The sequence below is a fragment of the Medicago truncatula genome, chromosome 1, assembly GCF_003473485.1.
Source record: "Medicago truncatula cultivar Jemalong A17 chromosome 1, MtrunA17r5.0-ANR, whole genome shotgun sequence".
NCBI classification, from domain to species: Eukaryota; Viridiplantae; Streptophyta; class Magnoliopsida; order Fabales; family Fabaceae; genus Medicago; species Medicago truncatula.
The window spans coordinates 2,137,004-2,153,042 of record NC_053042.1 but is presented as its reverse complement, the minus strand read 5'-3'; the positions used below and the strand labels follow the sequence as shown (position 1 = coordinate 2,153,042).

The 16,039-nt window shown below is 34.0% G+C and overlaps 2 protein-coding genes across 4 annotated transcripts; both read left to right on the top strand.

Moving 5' to 3' along the window:
* The first annotated feature begins 313 nt into the window (after window positions 1–313).
* LOC11432839 (transcriptional corepressor LEUNIG) lies at window positions 314–10,888 on the top strand. 3 transcript variants are annotated; one of them, XM_039831994.1, is made up of 18 exons: window positions 314–551; window positions 981–1,078; window positions 1,189–1,298; window positions 2,115–2,513; window positions 2,610–2,689; window positions 3,299–3,377; window positions 3,460–3,535; window positions 3,750–3,799; window positions 4,512–4,823; window positions 4,963–5,151; window positions 5,332–5,574; window positions 5,661–5,802; window positions 7,878–7,987; window positions 8,169–8,318; window positions 8,787–8,942; window positions 9,067–9,183; window positions 9,979–10,185; window positions 10,476–10,888. In XM_039831994.1, exons 1-18 carry the CDS (start codon window positions 520–522, stop codon window positions 10,617–10,619), a joined length of 2,694 nt encoding a protein of 897 aa, XP_039687928.1. In that variant the 5' UTR covers window positions 314–519; the 3' UTR covers window positions 10,620–10,888. The 3 variants fall into 3 exon arrangements, with proteins under 3 accessions (XP_039687928.1, XP_003588695.1, XP_013465784.1); XM_003588647.4 differs by having other exon boundaries at window positions 4,948–5,151; window positions 5,688–5,802; XM_013610330.3 differs by having other exon boundaries at window positions 4,948–5,151.
* Window positions 10,889–14,384: 3,496 nt separating this feature from the next.
* On the top strand, window positions 14,385–15,721 carry LOC11424489 (probable 2-oxoglutarate-dependent dioxygenase AOP1). The gene is made up of 3 exons (XM_003588646.3): window positions 14,385–14,847; window positions 15,036–15,366; window positions 15,447–15,721. Exons 1-3 carry the CDS (start codon window positions 14,459–14,461, stop codon window positions 15,699–15,701), a joined length of 975 nt encoding a protein of 324 aa, XP_003588694.2. The 5' UTR covers window positions 14,385–14,458; the 3' UTR covers window positions 15,702–15,721.
* Window positions 15,722–16,039: the final 318 nt, after the last annotated feature.

Genomic DNA, 16,039 nt, shown 5'->3' with positions numbered 1-16,039 from the left:
GAAAGTTTTTTTTTTTATTTGTTGATGATATAAGATACATAAGAAATATACTTAAATGTAGTTTAAAAATCTCTCAATTTTTATCCACACAAAATGTTCAATCTATCTTAAAATCACCTAATTTTAATCCCTTTATCATAAATTTGTACTTCAAAAAACGGTGAAACTAAAGTTAATTAGAGATAAAAAAACGGAGTAAAAAAACATTTACTACTACAAAAATCTAGGACAAACAACTAATTGAAGTGTTGTAAACAAAATATCAGTCTCACGTGTCATGATTGACCATATAAAAACCACATTTGCCAATGTTTTTCTTACCGTGTCTTAAGTCTTATAACAATCGTTTCTGTTTCATTCCCTTTCGATTTTTTTTCTTCCTCAAATTCCTGTCTCTTCCCTTTGTGTTCATGTTTCTGTGCTTCTCTTTTGTAACTGTTACTTCTCACTTTCATTAGAAAAACTCATCAACCTCTTTCATTTCTTCAATACCCTTCAATTTCCTTTCTTTCTTTCAGCATGTCTCAGACTAACTGGGAAGCTGATAAGATGTAAGTTTCCTGTGTTCTTCAGTTTTATATTTTTTTTTTCAGTTTTTAAAAATGGGTTTTTTATTCATGCTAAATTTTGTTTTTTGATGATTTAGGTTATGGGTTTTTATGTTTTAATGATTTGGGGTTGGTTTATTTCATTGTTTATGGTTCTATATGTGTTGTTTCTTTATGAATGTGTGAAAATATTTTGATGGGTATGTTAGGGTTTTTTAGATTATGCAAGTAAAAGGGTTTTTTTTATTTTATTTTATATTTTATTTAGATTGAATGAAATTGTTACATTTGGTTGTTGAAATGTTTGTTTCTTGCATTAGGGTTGTTGATATTGATGTTTATGTGATATACTTGATGTAAAGATCTAAGCTTTGGTTCTCAAAGTTGAAGTTGATTTTGTAACTTTTGTTTGCTTGTGTTGTGATATTTCAGGTTGGATGTTTACATCCATGATTACCTTGTGAAGAGGGATTTGAAAGCTTCTGCTCAGGCTTTTCAAGCTGAAGGGAAAGTGTCTTCTGATCCTGTTGGTGAGTTATAACCTAGAAGCAAAGAATGTTTGTTTTGTGTTTCTGTTTTGTTCATTTTATTAATTTGGATTTTTTTTGTTTGTTTTTGTAATGGTGATGTTGGATTGCAGCTATTGACGCTCCGGGAGGATTTTTGTTCGAGTGGTGGTCGGTTTTCTGGGACATATTCATTGCCAGGACGAACGAGAAGCATTCGGAAGTTGCCGCGTCTTATATCGAGGTTGGTTGTAAAAACCATGTTGCTTTTTCCGTATTTAGATTACTTCTAGTCTGTTGAATCTGAGTTGCGTGATTGCACTAGAAATTTAGCGAATAAAACACGGAATCGAATAAGGAAGTTGGTTACCTTTTTCACTGTATCTATTTGTGTATTATTAAATAAGGAATAAGGAATCTTGTATATTTGACGTGTCGTAACTTCCAAATTGTGCATCTTAACTTTCAAATTATTCAATTTGTCGTTTCTATGCGTTGTTTAGCTGTTAGGGGAAGTTGGAATCATTTTCTAATAATATTGGGCAGGATTGTAGAATGAATCATATTTGCAAAAGTGATTATTTGTCTACTTGTGATTATGACTATTTAGTGGTTTATGATGTCCTCACTTTTCCTGATTAATCATAAATTGCAGAGAAAATTGTTTTTGCGTTGTCATGTAAAACTACAATGGCATGGTAACTTTGAATGCAAAGCTAGGAAAAAAAAAGGAGAAGTTGGTTACTTTGTTACTTAACGTGTCTCGAATTTATGATGACAGTTTATATTACTTTTGATCTCGTCTTTATTTTAGTGTACCGATTTGTTTTTATATTTTTGCAACGCCACTCCATGCCAGCCTTCGTGTCAAACACGCAATGTAGTATAAAAGCCTACTTTCCATGCTTTGTTAAATTGCATAAATTATGCACTTTTTTTTTTGCCTAGGAATAAGAAATTTCAATTTGGGTAACTATTTTAGTCAGATATAGATATTTTTATATTTACTCAGTATATTTGCCGCGCTTGAAGTTTTTGGTTTGTAAAACTCCTTCTGCAGACACAGTTAATTAAGGCCAGGGAGCAGCAGCAGCAACAGCAGCAGCAGCCACAACCTCAGCAATCACCACATCAACAGCAGCAACAGCAACAACAACATCAGATGCAGATGCAACAGATGCTGTTACAGAGGCAACACCAGCAGCAACAGCAGCAACAGCAACAGCAACAACAGCAACAACAGCAGCAGCAGCAGCAGCCGCAACATCAGCAGCAACAACAGCAGCAGCAACAGCAACAGCAACAACAGGGTAGGGATAGGGCTCATCTCTTGAATGGCGGTGGTGCAAATGGATTAGTTGGAAACCCTAGCACTGCAAATGCTATAGCAACAAAGATGTATGAGGAAAGGTTAAAACTTCCTCTTCAAAGGGATTCTTTGGAAGATGCTGCAATGAAGGTACAGAGATGTTCCGGTTGTGTAAATATAAGATGAGTTATTAATCTTATGATATATATATATATATTCACAGCTATCTTATGTTATTTCGTACAGCAAAGATTTGGAGACCAACTCTTGGATCCAAATCATGCTTCAATACTAAAGTCTTCTGCAGCTACTGGCCAGCCGTCAGGGTAATTTTCTTTAGAACTTGGCCTTTATTGATTTTTCTTTTTTCGGTTTTAAATTAGCATGATTTATGCCCCAAAACAGAAGGTAGTATAGCGTTGCGGAATTTGAGCAAATTGCAACTGTGTTGCGATATGTTTATTTAATACGAAATGTTGTCAAATAGCGGCTATAACTACGCTATAGCACTATTGCTTAGCAGAATTTAAATCAACGGCTATTTTTTCGCGATCATTGAAATAGTAAAAATTTGATGCTTACTTCATCAACACGAACTAAAAGAAGATTTTGTATATTAACTGCTAAAACAGTCAGATAGTTTTCTCTTTGGAGGGGAGGGCGAGTGCTGAATGTTCGGCAATTATTTAAAATTGGTCTGCTCCTTCCATGACCTTAAAGAATAAAGTTTTATTTAATTTTTTTAAAATTGTTTTATAATTTTGATAGCTTTTTAACTAAAATTGATACCCCGAAGCAACACTATGGTAATTGACATTCCAACTATGTTGACACCACAACTACAATGCCTGTTCAATTTTCTATTTCTCTTAGCATGTGTTATTCTTTATAGCAATGGATGTTGACTGTTAATACACCAAATTTCTTGATTTCAGGCAAGTTTTGCATGGTGCTGCTGGTGCGATGTCTCCACAAGTTCAAGCTCGTAGTCAGCAACTACCAGGGTCTACTCTGGTACGCTATCATAAAAAGTGTTCACTTTACTCTTAGTATATTTCTTATTAGCTGGTTTTCCTGACTTGCCACTTGGAATCAGGATATAAAAACTGAGATCAATCCTGTATTGAATCCCAGAGCTGCGGGTCCTGAAGGATCATTGATGGCAGTTCCTGGTAATCTTTCATTGAGTTATTATTCTAATGTAACTGGTTTGTGTTATTACTGCAAAAACTGGTTCGCAAGCATGCTATAGTATTTTATTGTATGTAATTTATTCATTACCTTATTGCGTGGGGATATTTTGGGATATAATGCGAAGGCGTTATGAAGTTTTGTGATTATCTGTGCTCACAGATTAAGTTAACAGGATACTTTTGTTTGTTCCAGGATCAAATCAAGGTGGCAACAATTTGACTCTGAAAGGGTGGCCACTCACAGTGAGTAAACCTTTTACTTTAATATTAATTTAACTATTGTTGTTGGTTAACATTATGTTTTCCTAAACTTGATCATTATTGCCAAATATAAATACCATTCTTCAAAGTGATTGTGTGCTGGAGTCTTTTGGAGTGAGATAGGATGCAGCTTTTATCTCTTGATTTTATGTTGTACATAGGAAGGGAATCTATGGTGTTTACCCTAACTGTATCCTTCCCTTGGGCTATTTCCAAGTGGATGAAGTAACCCTCCTATGCTTGTATCTGTTAACGTTACCAAACCTCCCTTGTCTGATTGAAATGGTGGCCTATTATCTGAAGAGTCTAGCAATTATCATATTAAGTTCTCTGTTATTAGGTTTTTATATTGGGCCTAACTCATCGTTACTACACATGTAAGTGAGGGGTTCTGCTCCTTATAAATGTGGAACTTAGATTTTTCTCGATACATGCCATCACGCCTAGTGCGTTGATAATTTGGTGGGTGATCCAAATGAATAAGTTCCGATACCATTTTATATTGGATCTAAATCATCCTTACAAAACCGGCTTGTAAGGTGAGGGGTGGCACCCCACTTTTTATACTCTTTTTAGGCCTTATTTACTCTCAATGCGGGACTTGGGTCTTCCCAATATTTGTATCTAATAAATGATGACACTAAACAACTGAGTTATGAAGTTTCACTATTTAACATTTTCCTTTCTGCAATAGGGTTTGGAGCATCTACGTTCTGGTTTACTCCAGCAACAAAAACCTTTCATACAGAGTCCACAGCCTTTTCATCAACTTCCAATGTTGACACAACAACATCAGCAACAACTTATGTTAGCTCAGCAAAACCTGGCATCACCATCTGCCAGTGATGATAGTAGAAGACTCAGAATGCTACTGAATCCTCGAAATATGGGCGTAAGTAAGGATGGCCTTTCAAATCCTGTTGGTGATGTAGTATCAAATGTTGGATCGCCCCTTCAAGCCGGTGGTCCTCCATTTCCTCGTGGGGATCCAGATATGTTAATGAAGGTAACTGTTCTCACAATTTATCTTTTCATAATAATTCAGATCTTGCATTTTTTCATTAAATTGCCCTTTTCAAAAATTCTTAGTCAAAAATGTTTCGTGAGTTGAAAAGTTTGTATTTATGTAGTTGAAACTTGCTCAGTTACAACATCAACAACAGCAGAATGCCAATCCACAGCAGCAGCAACTTCAACAACAGCATTCTCTTTCAAATCAGCAATCACAGTCTGCAAATCATAACATGCATCAGCAAGATAATAAAGTAGGGGGAGGTGGTGGCAGTGTAACTGGAGACGGTAGCATGTCAAACTCCTTTAGAGGAAATGATCAGGTCAGTCCTTTTATTGTGTCTTCTATTCCGTGCGTGCAATTAAGCCATGCATGATATCTTGGTTTCGTTTATCTTAAGGAATCATTGGGCAGTGTGTACCATTATATATTTTATGACTTGTAAAATAATGTAGAGTCTGAAATGGGTTTCTAACATTTTTTTTTTCTGAATGAACTCAAGGTTTCCAAAAGCCAGCCTGGAAGAAAGAGAAAGCAGCCTGTATCTTCTTCTGGTCCTGCCAATAGCTCAGGAACGGCTAATACAGCAGGACCATCGCCGAGTTCAGCACCCTCAACTCCCTCAGGCTCAACTCACACGCCTGGTGATGTGATATCAATGCCTTCTTTACCTCATAATGGTAGTTCTTCTAAGCCATTAATGATGTTTAGCACTGATGGCAATACCTCACCTTCAAACCAATTGGTAAGTGGCTCTTCCATCTGATTTCAATTAATGGAAGGAATAATAAGTTCCTTGCATGTAGACTCATTGCCATTCCGTTTTGGCAGTGGGATGATAAGGATATTGAATTGCAGGCAGATGTGGACCGCTTTGTAGCAGATGGATCTCTCGATGACAATGTTGAGTCTTTTTTATCACATGATGATACCGACCCTAGAGATCCAGTTGGACGTATGGATGTAAGCAAAGGTGCAGTAAACACCAAATTTTATCTACCATAATTTTTTTTTGCCATTACATTTGCATATAAATTTTTCCGGTATATATACATGTTAAATTTAACTCATTAGAATTTTCCTTATCTTCATAACCTTTGTTACACATTAAGACCATTCATGTTCCTCATCTTGAGGCTGACGGTGGCATGCTTTTCTTCGGATTGTCACCAGATGAATAGACAATGAGTAACTCTCTCAACAGCTGAAACCCTATTAAAGACGAGTGAAACAAAAGATGAAAAAGAGGAACAGACCAGAGAGCTCTGATACGAACTGATAAGTATTTAAGCACTTTTGGAACCCTCACTTAAAAGCTAGTTATTGGGGGGGGACAAAACCACTTAAATGCTCCACCTAGTATCCCATAGTACTCGATGTAGGACTCGAGAGCTGACGTCTGCTCTCTACGATGCTTTACTCATCTTTTTGGGTTAGCCCTCTCTGTTGGCAGCCCTTTCCGAGCCACCGACAACCAGATCTGATACCATTGATAAGTATCTAACTCTGAAGCATGGGTACGACAGAAATGGAGGAGTACCCATACTGGATACATATCAGATATGGGTTTGCGTAAAGCAAGAACTGAGTACATACCTTTTTTTTTTTTTTTTCCTGCACTTGATGCTCATCTCTGGTATGACTCGGTGCGGCTAGGTACTTGTTGGAAATCCCGCCCCGAACGTGAGGGGGTGGGTTGGTAATTCCATCTTAATTGCGATCTGCCCCGAGTTGCCTTATGTTGGCTTGTCTTTGAGGGGGTGGATTTAGTCCCACATCGGTTAGATAGGAAGCTTGATCAGAGTTTGTAAAGAGGAGGCACTCCTCACCTTACAAGCCGGTTTTGTAAGGATGAGTTAGGCCCAAATTTCAACAGTACTCTACAAAAAAACTTTCGCGACAAAGAAGATGCAGAAACGACGTGATAAAAGATGCAGCGACGGAGATTGCAGAAACAAAGGCGGCGGTGACTTGTAAACAGTAGACAAGTAACACTCAAGGGTTATTTAATATCGGGCTTGGCCCGCAAAGAACTTATGAATTTTTTTACACAAAAAAAGCTACTTGAAGACTTAGAGTAGGTTTGACCAAAAAAACTTTTAGTTAAGTTATGGGCTTGGCTCAAAATAAATTTAAATGTCATAAACAATAATTTGAATTCAACTATCAATCAAAATTATATAAAATGCCATAAACAATAATTATTGAAGATTCGATGTGGGACTTGAGACTCCCCATAATACCCAAGTCCCTATCACCAGCTAGAGAACTATGATAACCTAATAATTGAAATAAGTAGCTGCATAATAAATATTAAATATACAATAATACAATATATCTACAATCAATAGCATCTTCTCCTGTTTGGTTGCGCTTTTGCCTTGTTTTGGTGATGTTTTCCTGGTTTGGATCTGCTTTGTCTCATTTCTTCGATGATGCTGAGTTCTTGAGCTGCGTCTGTTTGACTAGTTTTGGCTGGGTTTATATAACAAGCCAAAAGTTTAGTAAGCTCAAGCTTGAAGGAGACTGGTAGAATTTTAGCTAATTAAACTAAAATTTATATTCAACTTCGATTATGATGATTACTGATCGTTCGCTACCAATCAGGGTGCTGATTCGCTTCTTTATTCATCTAATACCTTGATAAGGAAAGGAATCAGTGTTAGCGTAAAAGGAAAATACAACAGCGACAACAAATTAAGCCTTTTTCCACTAGGGGGATTGGCAACATAAAAGGACTACACAAACAATAACAAAACGAAAACATCTAAGGAGCAAAGCAAAGCTAAGCTGGCCAATGAACCCCTCAACTTTTGTTGAGGGAACCGCTTCCGACCCCACCCCCCCCCCCACCCCCCGAATAATATCACCATATAGCATAAACACAATTTTCTCTACATGAAAAAAATTCTTAGTGATGTCAGTTAGAAAGGGCTATTATCTTTTGTTTTTGAAGATGTAATGTTGCTTTTGAATTTGTTGACTTTCATAAAAAGGAGATTCATAATTGATTTTGAAACTGATAGCATGAGTTTGCTTTATTTCTAGGTTTCACATTTTCTGAATTAAATTCAGTTCGTGCAAGCACAAATAAAGTTGTTTGTAGCCATTTCTCATCCGACGGAAAATTGCTTGCAAGTGGTGGTCATGACAAAAAGGTTTGTTCATTGCTCCGGAAAAGGATGTTTTAATGCTTTCTCTGTTTAATTGATTTCTAAAAATTTGCACTGAACATGTGTAATTGACCTGCTTGAAAATTGCAAAACAAAATCCAGAACTTTTGTATCATTTATTCTGTTTATACATAGATTGTGACATTTCCTTTGTTTCACAATGCAGGTTGTTTTATGGTACACAGATTCTCTAAAGCAGAAAGCTACCCTCGAAGAACATTCACTTTTAATCACTGATGTCCGTTTCAGTCCAAGCATGCCTCGTCTTGCAACATCTTCATACGACAAAACTGTCCGGGTTTGGGATGTTGACAATGTTAGTTGATTTTGTCTGTTTTCATCGAATCTTGTACAGATAAATGGTTTCCGTATATTCTAAATCTATATTTGAAGTTACTTGACTGTGCAGTCCACAATTACAGTCTTTTCCCACCTTTAAAATGTGGCTCATCTGCAGTTTTAAAAATATGTCTTGTTGAAAGTAGCTGTAGAAATAGAAGTTTATGGATATTTTATTGTGATCAACATGTATGTTCAACTGCATCATGAATTAGAATGTACTAGATCGTTTGATCTATGCACAAACTTTTGATTGCTAGGTTCATTCATTTAGGTTTATTTAAGGTTTATATTATCACAGGCATAGTTTATGTTAGGTCGTATGTTGCTAATGATTATGATAGTTTGTTTTCCTATATATAAATTTTGATGAATTGTTTTTCTTTTTCTTTTCTTCTTTGTTATTCTACATATGCTTAATGCTTATTTGTAATTACCAATGCAGCCTGGGTATTCGCTTCGTACCTTCACTGGGCATTCTGCAGCTGTTATGTCACTAGACTTTCATCCTAATAAAGATGACCTTATCTGCTCTTGTGATTGTGATGGCGAGATAAGATATTGGAGTATTAACAATGGCAGTTGTGCTAGAGTGTCAAAGGTAGAATTTTAGTATTATCTCACTTCATTTGCAGTTGTATGGTTTAGTAGTTGCGTATTGAGGTGAAAGAGTATTCATTTTCGTTTTGCTGAAACTGACAATTTATATTTTTTTCACCAATTAGGGTGGCATGGCACAGATGAGATTTCAACCTCGTCTAGGGAGATTCCTTGCTGCAGCTGCAGAGAACGTTGTCTCTATACTTGATGTTGAGACACAAGCATGCCGATATTCTCTAAAGGTTGGTTCAAATAGAAATCTTAATTGTCTTTTTGTTGGATTTAGGATAAAATCTTTCAATGAAATATGCATTTCGTCTCAAGTCTGGAACATTTTCCATCCTATCTGGTTAACATCAGAAACCAATTTAAGTAAATTGATTGTTGAGTTTCATTTAAGGTAAAGATCCCACTCGTGTCTAGGTAATTCTTAATTTAGTAAGATAATAGCTTATTACAAGATGTTTAAAGGTGGGTACCGGTGGAAGGATAACTAATTGCACTCATACAGTTCACTATATAATTATATCATGTCTGTTAAAGCTAATTTTTCCCTTCATTATTTGCATACATTGATTTTGACGCACCTCAATGACATTTCAAATGATTTTAGATTTACTTAGAATTTACATTGATTATCTATATGATATAAACTATCAATCAAATAGTGAGTTTTGTAAAATATGCAGAGTGGTGCAACACTATTCAGATGTTACACCGGTGTAATTTGATCTCTTCTATTTGTTCTGTCCTTGTTTTATAAATATCTATAGCAATGTATAGTTCCATGAAGGATAAGGTTACTCATTTGGCCATAATTTATAGTATTTTGACTCAGGTCTGAGAAAAGAAAAACTACTCATACTTTTAATAAGAATGGAACACTTCTGGCAGTGTTATATATGTATTACCGCACAACTCTGTTGCCTGGATATTTTGTATTGGTCACTTCAACTGTGATGTTATGTAGTCTTTTTCATACTCGTTTTGGGAACATGCTGATTTTACTATTCGGAATATGTTCCTATGAATTGCAGGGTCACACAAAGTCAATACATTCTGTTTGTTGGGATCCTTCTGGAGAGTTCCTGGCATCTGTCAGTGAGGACTCTGTCAGGGTTTGGACTCTTGGATCCGGGAGTGAAGGGGAATGTGTTCATGAGCTTAGCTGTAATGGAAATAAGTTTCACTCGTGCGTTTTCCATCCAACGTATTCTTCACTGTTGGTCATTGGCTGTTACCAGGCAAGTCTACATTTCCTTTGTTTTTTTTCTTCTTTTCCTTTTGAGTATGTTTGGATTCACAATTTTTTTGGTATTGATTTATAGGTAAAACTTATAATATAGGAACCACTTTGATCTTGAAATCCTTTTCTGTATAAATTGTGTTCAGAAATCTACTCTATTTGGTTGGATTTTGAGTGAACTTGATTTGATTTTAGCTATAATTATTAGAATGGATTTTTTCACCAAATAACATGTATTTACTTTTGAAACATTAACACAAATAACACCATTTCTACTATGATCTGCAGTCATTGGAGCTGTGGAACATGACCGAGAACAAGACGATGACTCTATCTGCTCACGACGGTCTTATTGCTGCACTGGCCGTTTCAACTGTAAACGGTTTGGTTGCTTCTGCCAGTCATGACAGGTTTGTCAAGCTCTGGAAGTGACCCTGACCTGGCCGGTGCACCGTTGTTGTACAATACAATGTTGTTTTTTTTTTTTTACAAGTGTTGATTATAACATGTATGTACTTCATTCCCCTTTTATGTTTTTGGTTTTTGCTTCATCCACCAACCTCCCTCTTTTTCTATGTAACAATAGAGTCTAACCTTTGTAACATTATTACCATTCTTGTTTACTTCGGAGATTCATGTTTTTGTATCCTCAAATTGGACATTATAATATTATTATGTACCTTTTTCCCGCTTATCTCAAATTAAAGCATGTTTTGAGGAATTTATTTATGACTTCTATTGATTTTTATTTTATGATTCAAATCTATTTGTATAAATTCTTGAGAAAATTTAGAAGGATGCATGATTTAATATACATCATGTTATTTCTTACCTTGTACTTTAAAGAAGTGAAAATGGACTAGTGAAGAAGCAAACAATAAAGATTAAGTGAATGTTTGGTTCCTTCTAGAGGAGTTAGAATTGATTCTGGAGGTGTAGAATTGATTATGACTTGTTTGATTGATGTCGAGTAGAATTGATTGTCTCCAGAATTGATTGTAATTGAAGCTGAGATTTGTAGATTTTGGTTATAGAATTGATTTTCACACATAAATTTATAGCTCAACTCATTTTTTATATGAATGTATCCAAACACAAATCACTTTTACTCAAAATTACTTTTAACCAAAATCAATTCTCCTATCACAAAGCCAAACACACAATAAATTGGCAGGTAGAAATTTCAACATTATCTGACCTCACATATATATCATTATTTCCTTAAACTATTCATTGATAGAGAAATCAAAATTCTTATGGAGTCAATTATTTTCTATTTGAAGTTAATATTCTTTGTGGTAACATTACAACTGCAATTGCAGCCAAATTTGGCTTAACTTCACCCAAACACTATATTAATATTTTCATCACTTATATATATTTCTCTCAATTTTTATCTTGATTTCCACCATCCATTCTATGATTGTATATCTCTTTGTAATAACCTTGTTCTTTTGTGTTTAAGAGGATGGAAAGACATGTATTAGGAGATGATCCAACTTCATTGTGGTCCTATTTGTCAATAATTGACTCAAATGGTTAAAATATTTTTTGAACTCCATAAAATAGTTTGATATTTATTTTAGTCATTATAACTTTTTAAAAATGTTTTTTAGCTGAAAGTCATAGGAGGAAGGGTCACGTGATAGATTAACAAAACAAAATATTTTGGTTAAGTATACAATAAATAGAAACTCATTAAACCATTTTAGGAATCAAAATCTTCATTTGCCCATTTTTATTGGCATAGTGAAACATGTTAGTAGCGCAAATAAAGAACTCGGTACTAGAATATTCCTTAGTGAAGGTATATCTCCAATTTCATGAAAATTAAATCTAATTAATGCTCATGATCCTTTGGTCAAAAGATAAGATAAATTTGACAAAATGTTATTTTTTTGTCAGATAATCTAGTGGCTAGATTCACACACATTATATGTGGAGAAGTGGAGAATCCGGGGTTCGGATTCCGCCCCTACACATAATATCCATTGTAGCTACCAACTGAGCTACACTTATGGGACTAACAAAATGTTATTTTAGTCATTGATCGAACTTGAATGTACATGATCAATTCAAACGTATTCTCAACCTTATAGTTCTATACAAATTTTTATTTTTATCCCAATTATCAAATACTACTCTTTTAAAACTAGTAACAAAACATTAGATATAAAAATTGTTTGGACGAAGAGTTAAGGAGCAAGGGATAAGAAGTTGAGGGTTCGAAACCCACTCTTAACATAATAACAAAAGTTTGATCATTCGGTGTATTATTTTTTTTTCTCCCTTAAATTAATTATTTTGTTGATCATACAAAAGAAATAATTAAAAGAAAATACATATTTGAAAGATGAATGATCGAAAGATTAACATTCTTGTTTGCTCATTCAAAAGTACTAATTCTAATTATCCTATAGATCCATCAAAAGGACGATCAATTATAACATGTAATTAAAACAATATAACATAAATAATGAATTATAACCAGTAAATCATGCAAAAGGACGATCAATTATAACCAGTATAAAATTTTGAAGTCTTTCCAATCAATTAGATTGCAAATCATGCATGTTGAATTTTGTTCTCTTTTGTCCTTTACAAAATTAAATGGACATATCCATAATTGACCAGCTCTCACCGTACAAGGAATTTATATTATATATGTCTAAGAAGAAAAAAGATGAAAAATAAATATTGATTATAACTTTGGAAGAAGAAGAGTACTACACATATATACTTCTGGTCCCCATAATCTTGATTACGACCCTTCAACTCTCTAGATCCTTTTTTGTACACTTACATAAACACATAAATCAAAGATAACAATAGCGACTAGTGAAAGGAAATAAAGAAAATGACCATATGATTCTCTTAATTTGGACCACTTGATCAGAAAATAAATATGCATGCGTTTATTACTGTGACTGCGTGTATAAGACAAGGCAAAGAATAAAAACTATATGCTAAAAATGTGTTACAACTTACACTAGTTAGTAATGTTGTGGTTGAGACAATCAAACTAGATAGGAATCATAGCCCTTAATGCAATTTGGAAAGAGAATAATATTGGTAACAACACAATTCCAATCGATATAAAATTTTCTGTTTTTGTAAAATGTTCTTTTGGACCACGAAAAGAATATTACCTTTTTCTGCATATTCGGATAGGTATGAACGTGAATCGTGATTATCATAGTCAAATATCTAGCACATCATGTTTTTTGTTTTGTTTTGAAAGATCTAATCTAGCATAATGTTTATAATTACTATATATATTTTTTCAAGATCAGGGCAGGGTTAAACAACTATAGTCGTAACATGTAGGAAATCCTACCCCGTATTTTTTTTTATAGTGAGTTGATGAGCTACCCTATCAAATTTCTTTTATAAAATTAATAAATTCATTTATACACACTAAATAAAAAGTTAAGGCAAAATCAAGTATGCAGTCCTTTAATTGGTTATTTATGTTACATTTGTTTGCAGTGTTAGCCTCTAGTGTCCAACTAAACAATATCATATCATCGATTAATTACATACTTTGCTTGTAAGGAAAATATATATATGGTTACAGATAGTACTAGTAGCAATCGCCAACCAAGCATTCACTGTCAAGTACTCCATAAATGAAAACTAATAGTAGTATGAAGCATTTATTATGCTTAACAGACAGCGTTTAACTAATAACGTATCTATATACAAATGGCTTGCATGCATGCATGAACATAATCCGACTTTACAGGGTGGAATCCTTCTGGCTTGCTCTATACCTCACTCCTCATGAATAATTATCTAACTATATTTCTGCTAACTTCTAAATATTTCAATTCCTGAATTCCCTCGTCCTATAGTTCTTTGCACATTTAAAGCACTACTACGTAACCACATCAAACACACATAGTATGACTAAGCAAACACTAAATGTTTAGTACATATATATTGGCTGGATGCATGTTAAAATGAATTCTGCTTGTGTGTCGGTCCGTTACAGATATATTTTTTTATTTTTTATTTTAAATTTAACGAAATAAATTACAGATATATATGTCCCATTAAATAAATGTGTGAACACAATATTTTTTTCTTCCATTAAATATAGATAGATATATGATGGGACCCTATCTGTTTCCCTATATAGTAGTTTTAGTCCTACTTCTCCGCAGCTTGGCTTTATTGTAACTAAATCAATCTCAAGTACGTCACTATAAATATATAGAGAAGAATCATATGAAAGAATAACCAAGAAAAAAAAACAAGATAAAGAAAAAATGGGTAGTGAGAATGAAATGATTCCATGTCTAGATTTTTCCAAGTATGATTTAGGAGTAGTTGATCAAGAAGGGAGTGAGGAGTGGAAAAAAATGAGCAAAAAAGTGAGAGAAGCATGTGAGAGTCATGGTTGCTTCATCATAATGTATGATGAGAATAAGATCCCAAAGAATTTATGTGAAAACATGTTCATAGGGATGAAAGACTTGTTTGATTTACCTGAAGAAATTAAGAGGAAACACATAAGCTCTACACCTTTTAGTAGCTACACTAGTGATGATCCCAAAATTCCTCTATCTCAAACCTTTGGGATTGATGATGCTTCTCTTGGAGATAATGCTTTGGCTTTTACTAATCTCATGTGGTCTCAAGGAAACCCAACTTTCTGGTACTAATTTTTTTTCTTTTCTTATTTATCATTTATTATACTATTTATATTTATTTATTTAGCATTTTATTCTTTTTAATAAGAACTAATTAACATCATGATTCCTCAAAAGAAAGAGTCTTTTTCTTTTCACAATTTGTTTTTGACACTAATTTTGTTGTGGTTTTTTTTTTTGTAATGATATATAGTGAGACAATGAAGACCATGAGTTACAAGATGCTTGAATTACATTCCCTCGTTCTGAAGATGATCATAGATGGTTATGGTCTTCCAAAACAATACACTTCAACCATTGAAGAATTGAAGAGCCGTAGTAGTTTTCGATTGATGAAATACAAAGTTCCTGAAATCAACAAAGATTATGAAACTGCCTTAGTATCTCACACTGACAAAAATACCTTAACCACTTTATGCCAAAATGAAGTCCAAGGTCTTGAGGTTCTTACTAAAACAAACCAATGGATTAGATTGAACATACCGCAGGGAGGCTTTGTTGTCATTGTTGGTGACACACTCAAGGTACTTTCATGCATGTATTGTTCTTGTTTTATTTCTTGTACTACTAGATTTATATATGTATAATAAATGATTATTTATAGGCATGGAGCAATTGTAGACTTCATGCAGCTGCACACAAAGTGACGATGTGTGGAGATAAAGAAAGGTATTCATTTGCACTATTTTCCGTCCCAAAGAAAGATGTGAAAATTGAGGTGCCACATGAATTGGTGGAGGATAAAATGCATCCTCTTCATTACCGGTCATTCAATTATGATGATTACTTAGACTACGTCGTGTTAGGTCTCAAAGAAAATAAAGAAATTATTACACTAGAGGCATTTTTAGGTGTTTGATTGATGTATATGAATATATATATATATATATATATATATATATATATATATATATATATATATATATATATATATATATATATATGATGCTACAAGAACAATCATACGTATATGCATTAGAATTATTGTGTCTTTAGCATATAAATAATCACATATGATAATTATAAGGAATGATGAGAAGAATTTCACTATATTATAGTCTTAAGGAGCTTCCCTTTCTAAAATTGATTTTTGCATCATCAACGTTATTGTATTTTTCCGGTATGCTATTCAATAAAGTATGTTAAATCTTTCTCTCAACGTTAACCCGTTTAACCAAGGCTCCTTTCAAAAAAAAG

Excerpts from the sequence above, each read along its gene's own strand:
- LOC11424489 (XM_003588646.3), top strand. The coding sequence starts at position 14,459 with ATGGGTAGTGAGAATGAAATGATTCCATGTCTAGATTTTTCCAAGTAT. Across the intron at positions 14,848-15,035 it reads CAAGGAAACCCAACTTTCTG|TGAGACAATGAAGACCATGA; the intron begins GTACTAATTTTT and ends AATGATATATAG. Across the intron at positions 15,367-15,446 it reads TTGTTGGTGACACACTCAAG|GCATGGAGCAATTGTAGACT; the intron begins GTACTTTCATGC and ends GATTATTTATAG.
- LOC11432839 (XM_013610330.3), top strand. The coding sequence starts at position 520 with ATGTCTCAGACTAACTGGGAAGCTGATAAGAT. Across the intron at positions 3,800-4,511 it reads TGAAAGGGTGGCCACTCACA|GGTTTGGAGCATCTACGTTC; the intron begins GTGAGTAAACCT and ends TTTCTGCAATAG. Across the intron at positions 8,319-8,786 it reads GGGTTTGGGATGTTGACAAT|CCTGGGTATTCGCTTCGTAC; the intron begins GTTAGTTGATTT and ends TTACCAATGCAG.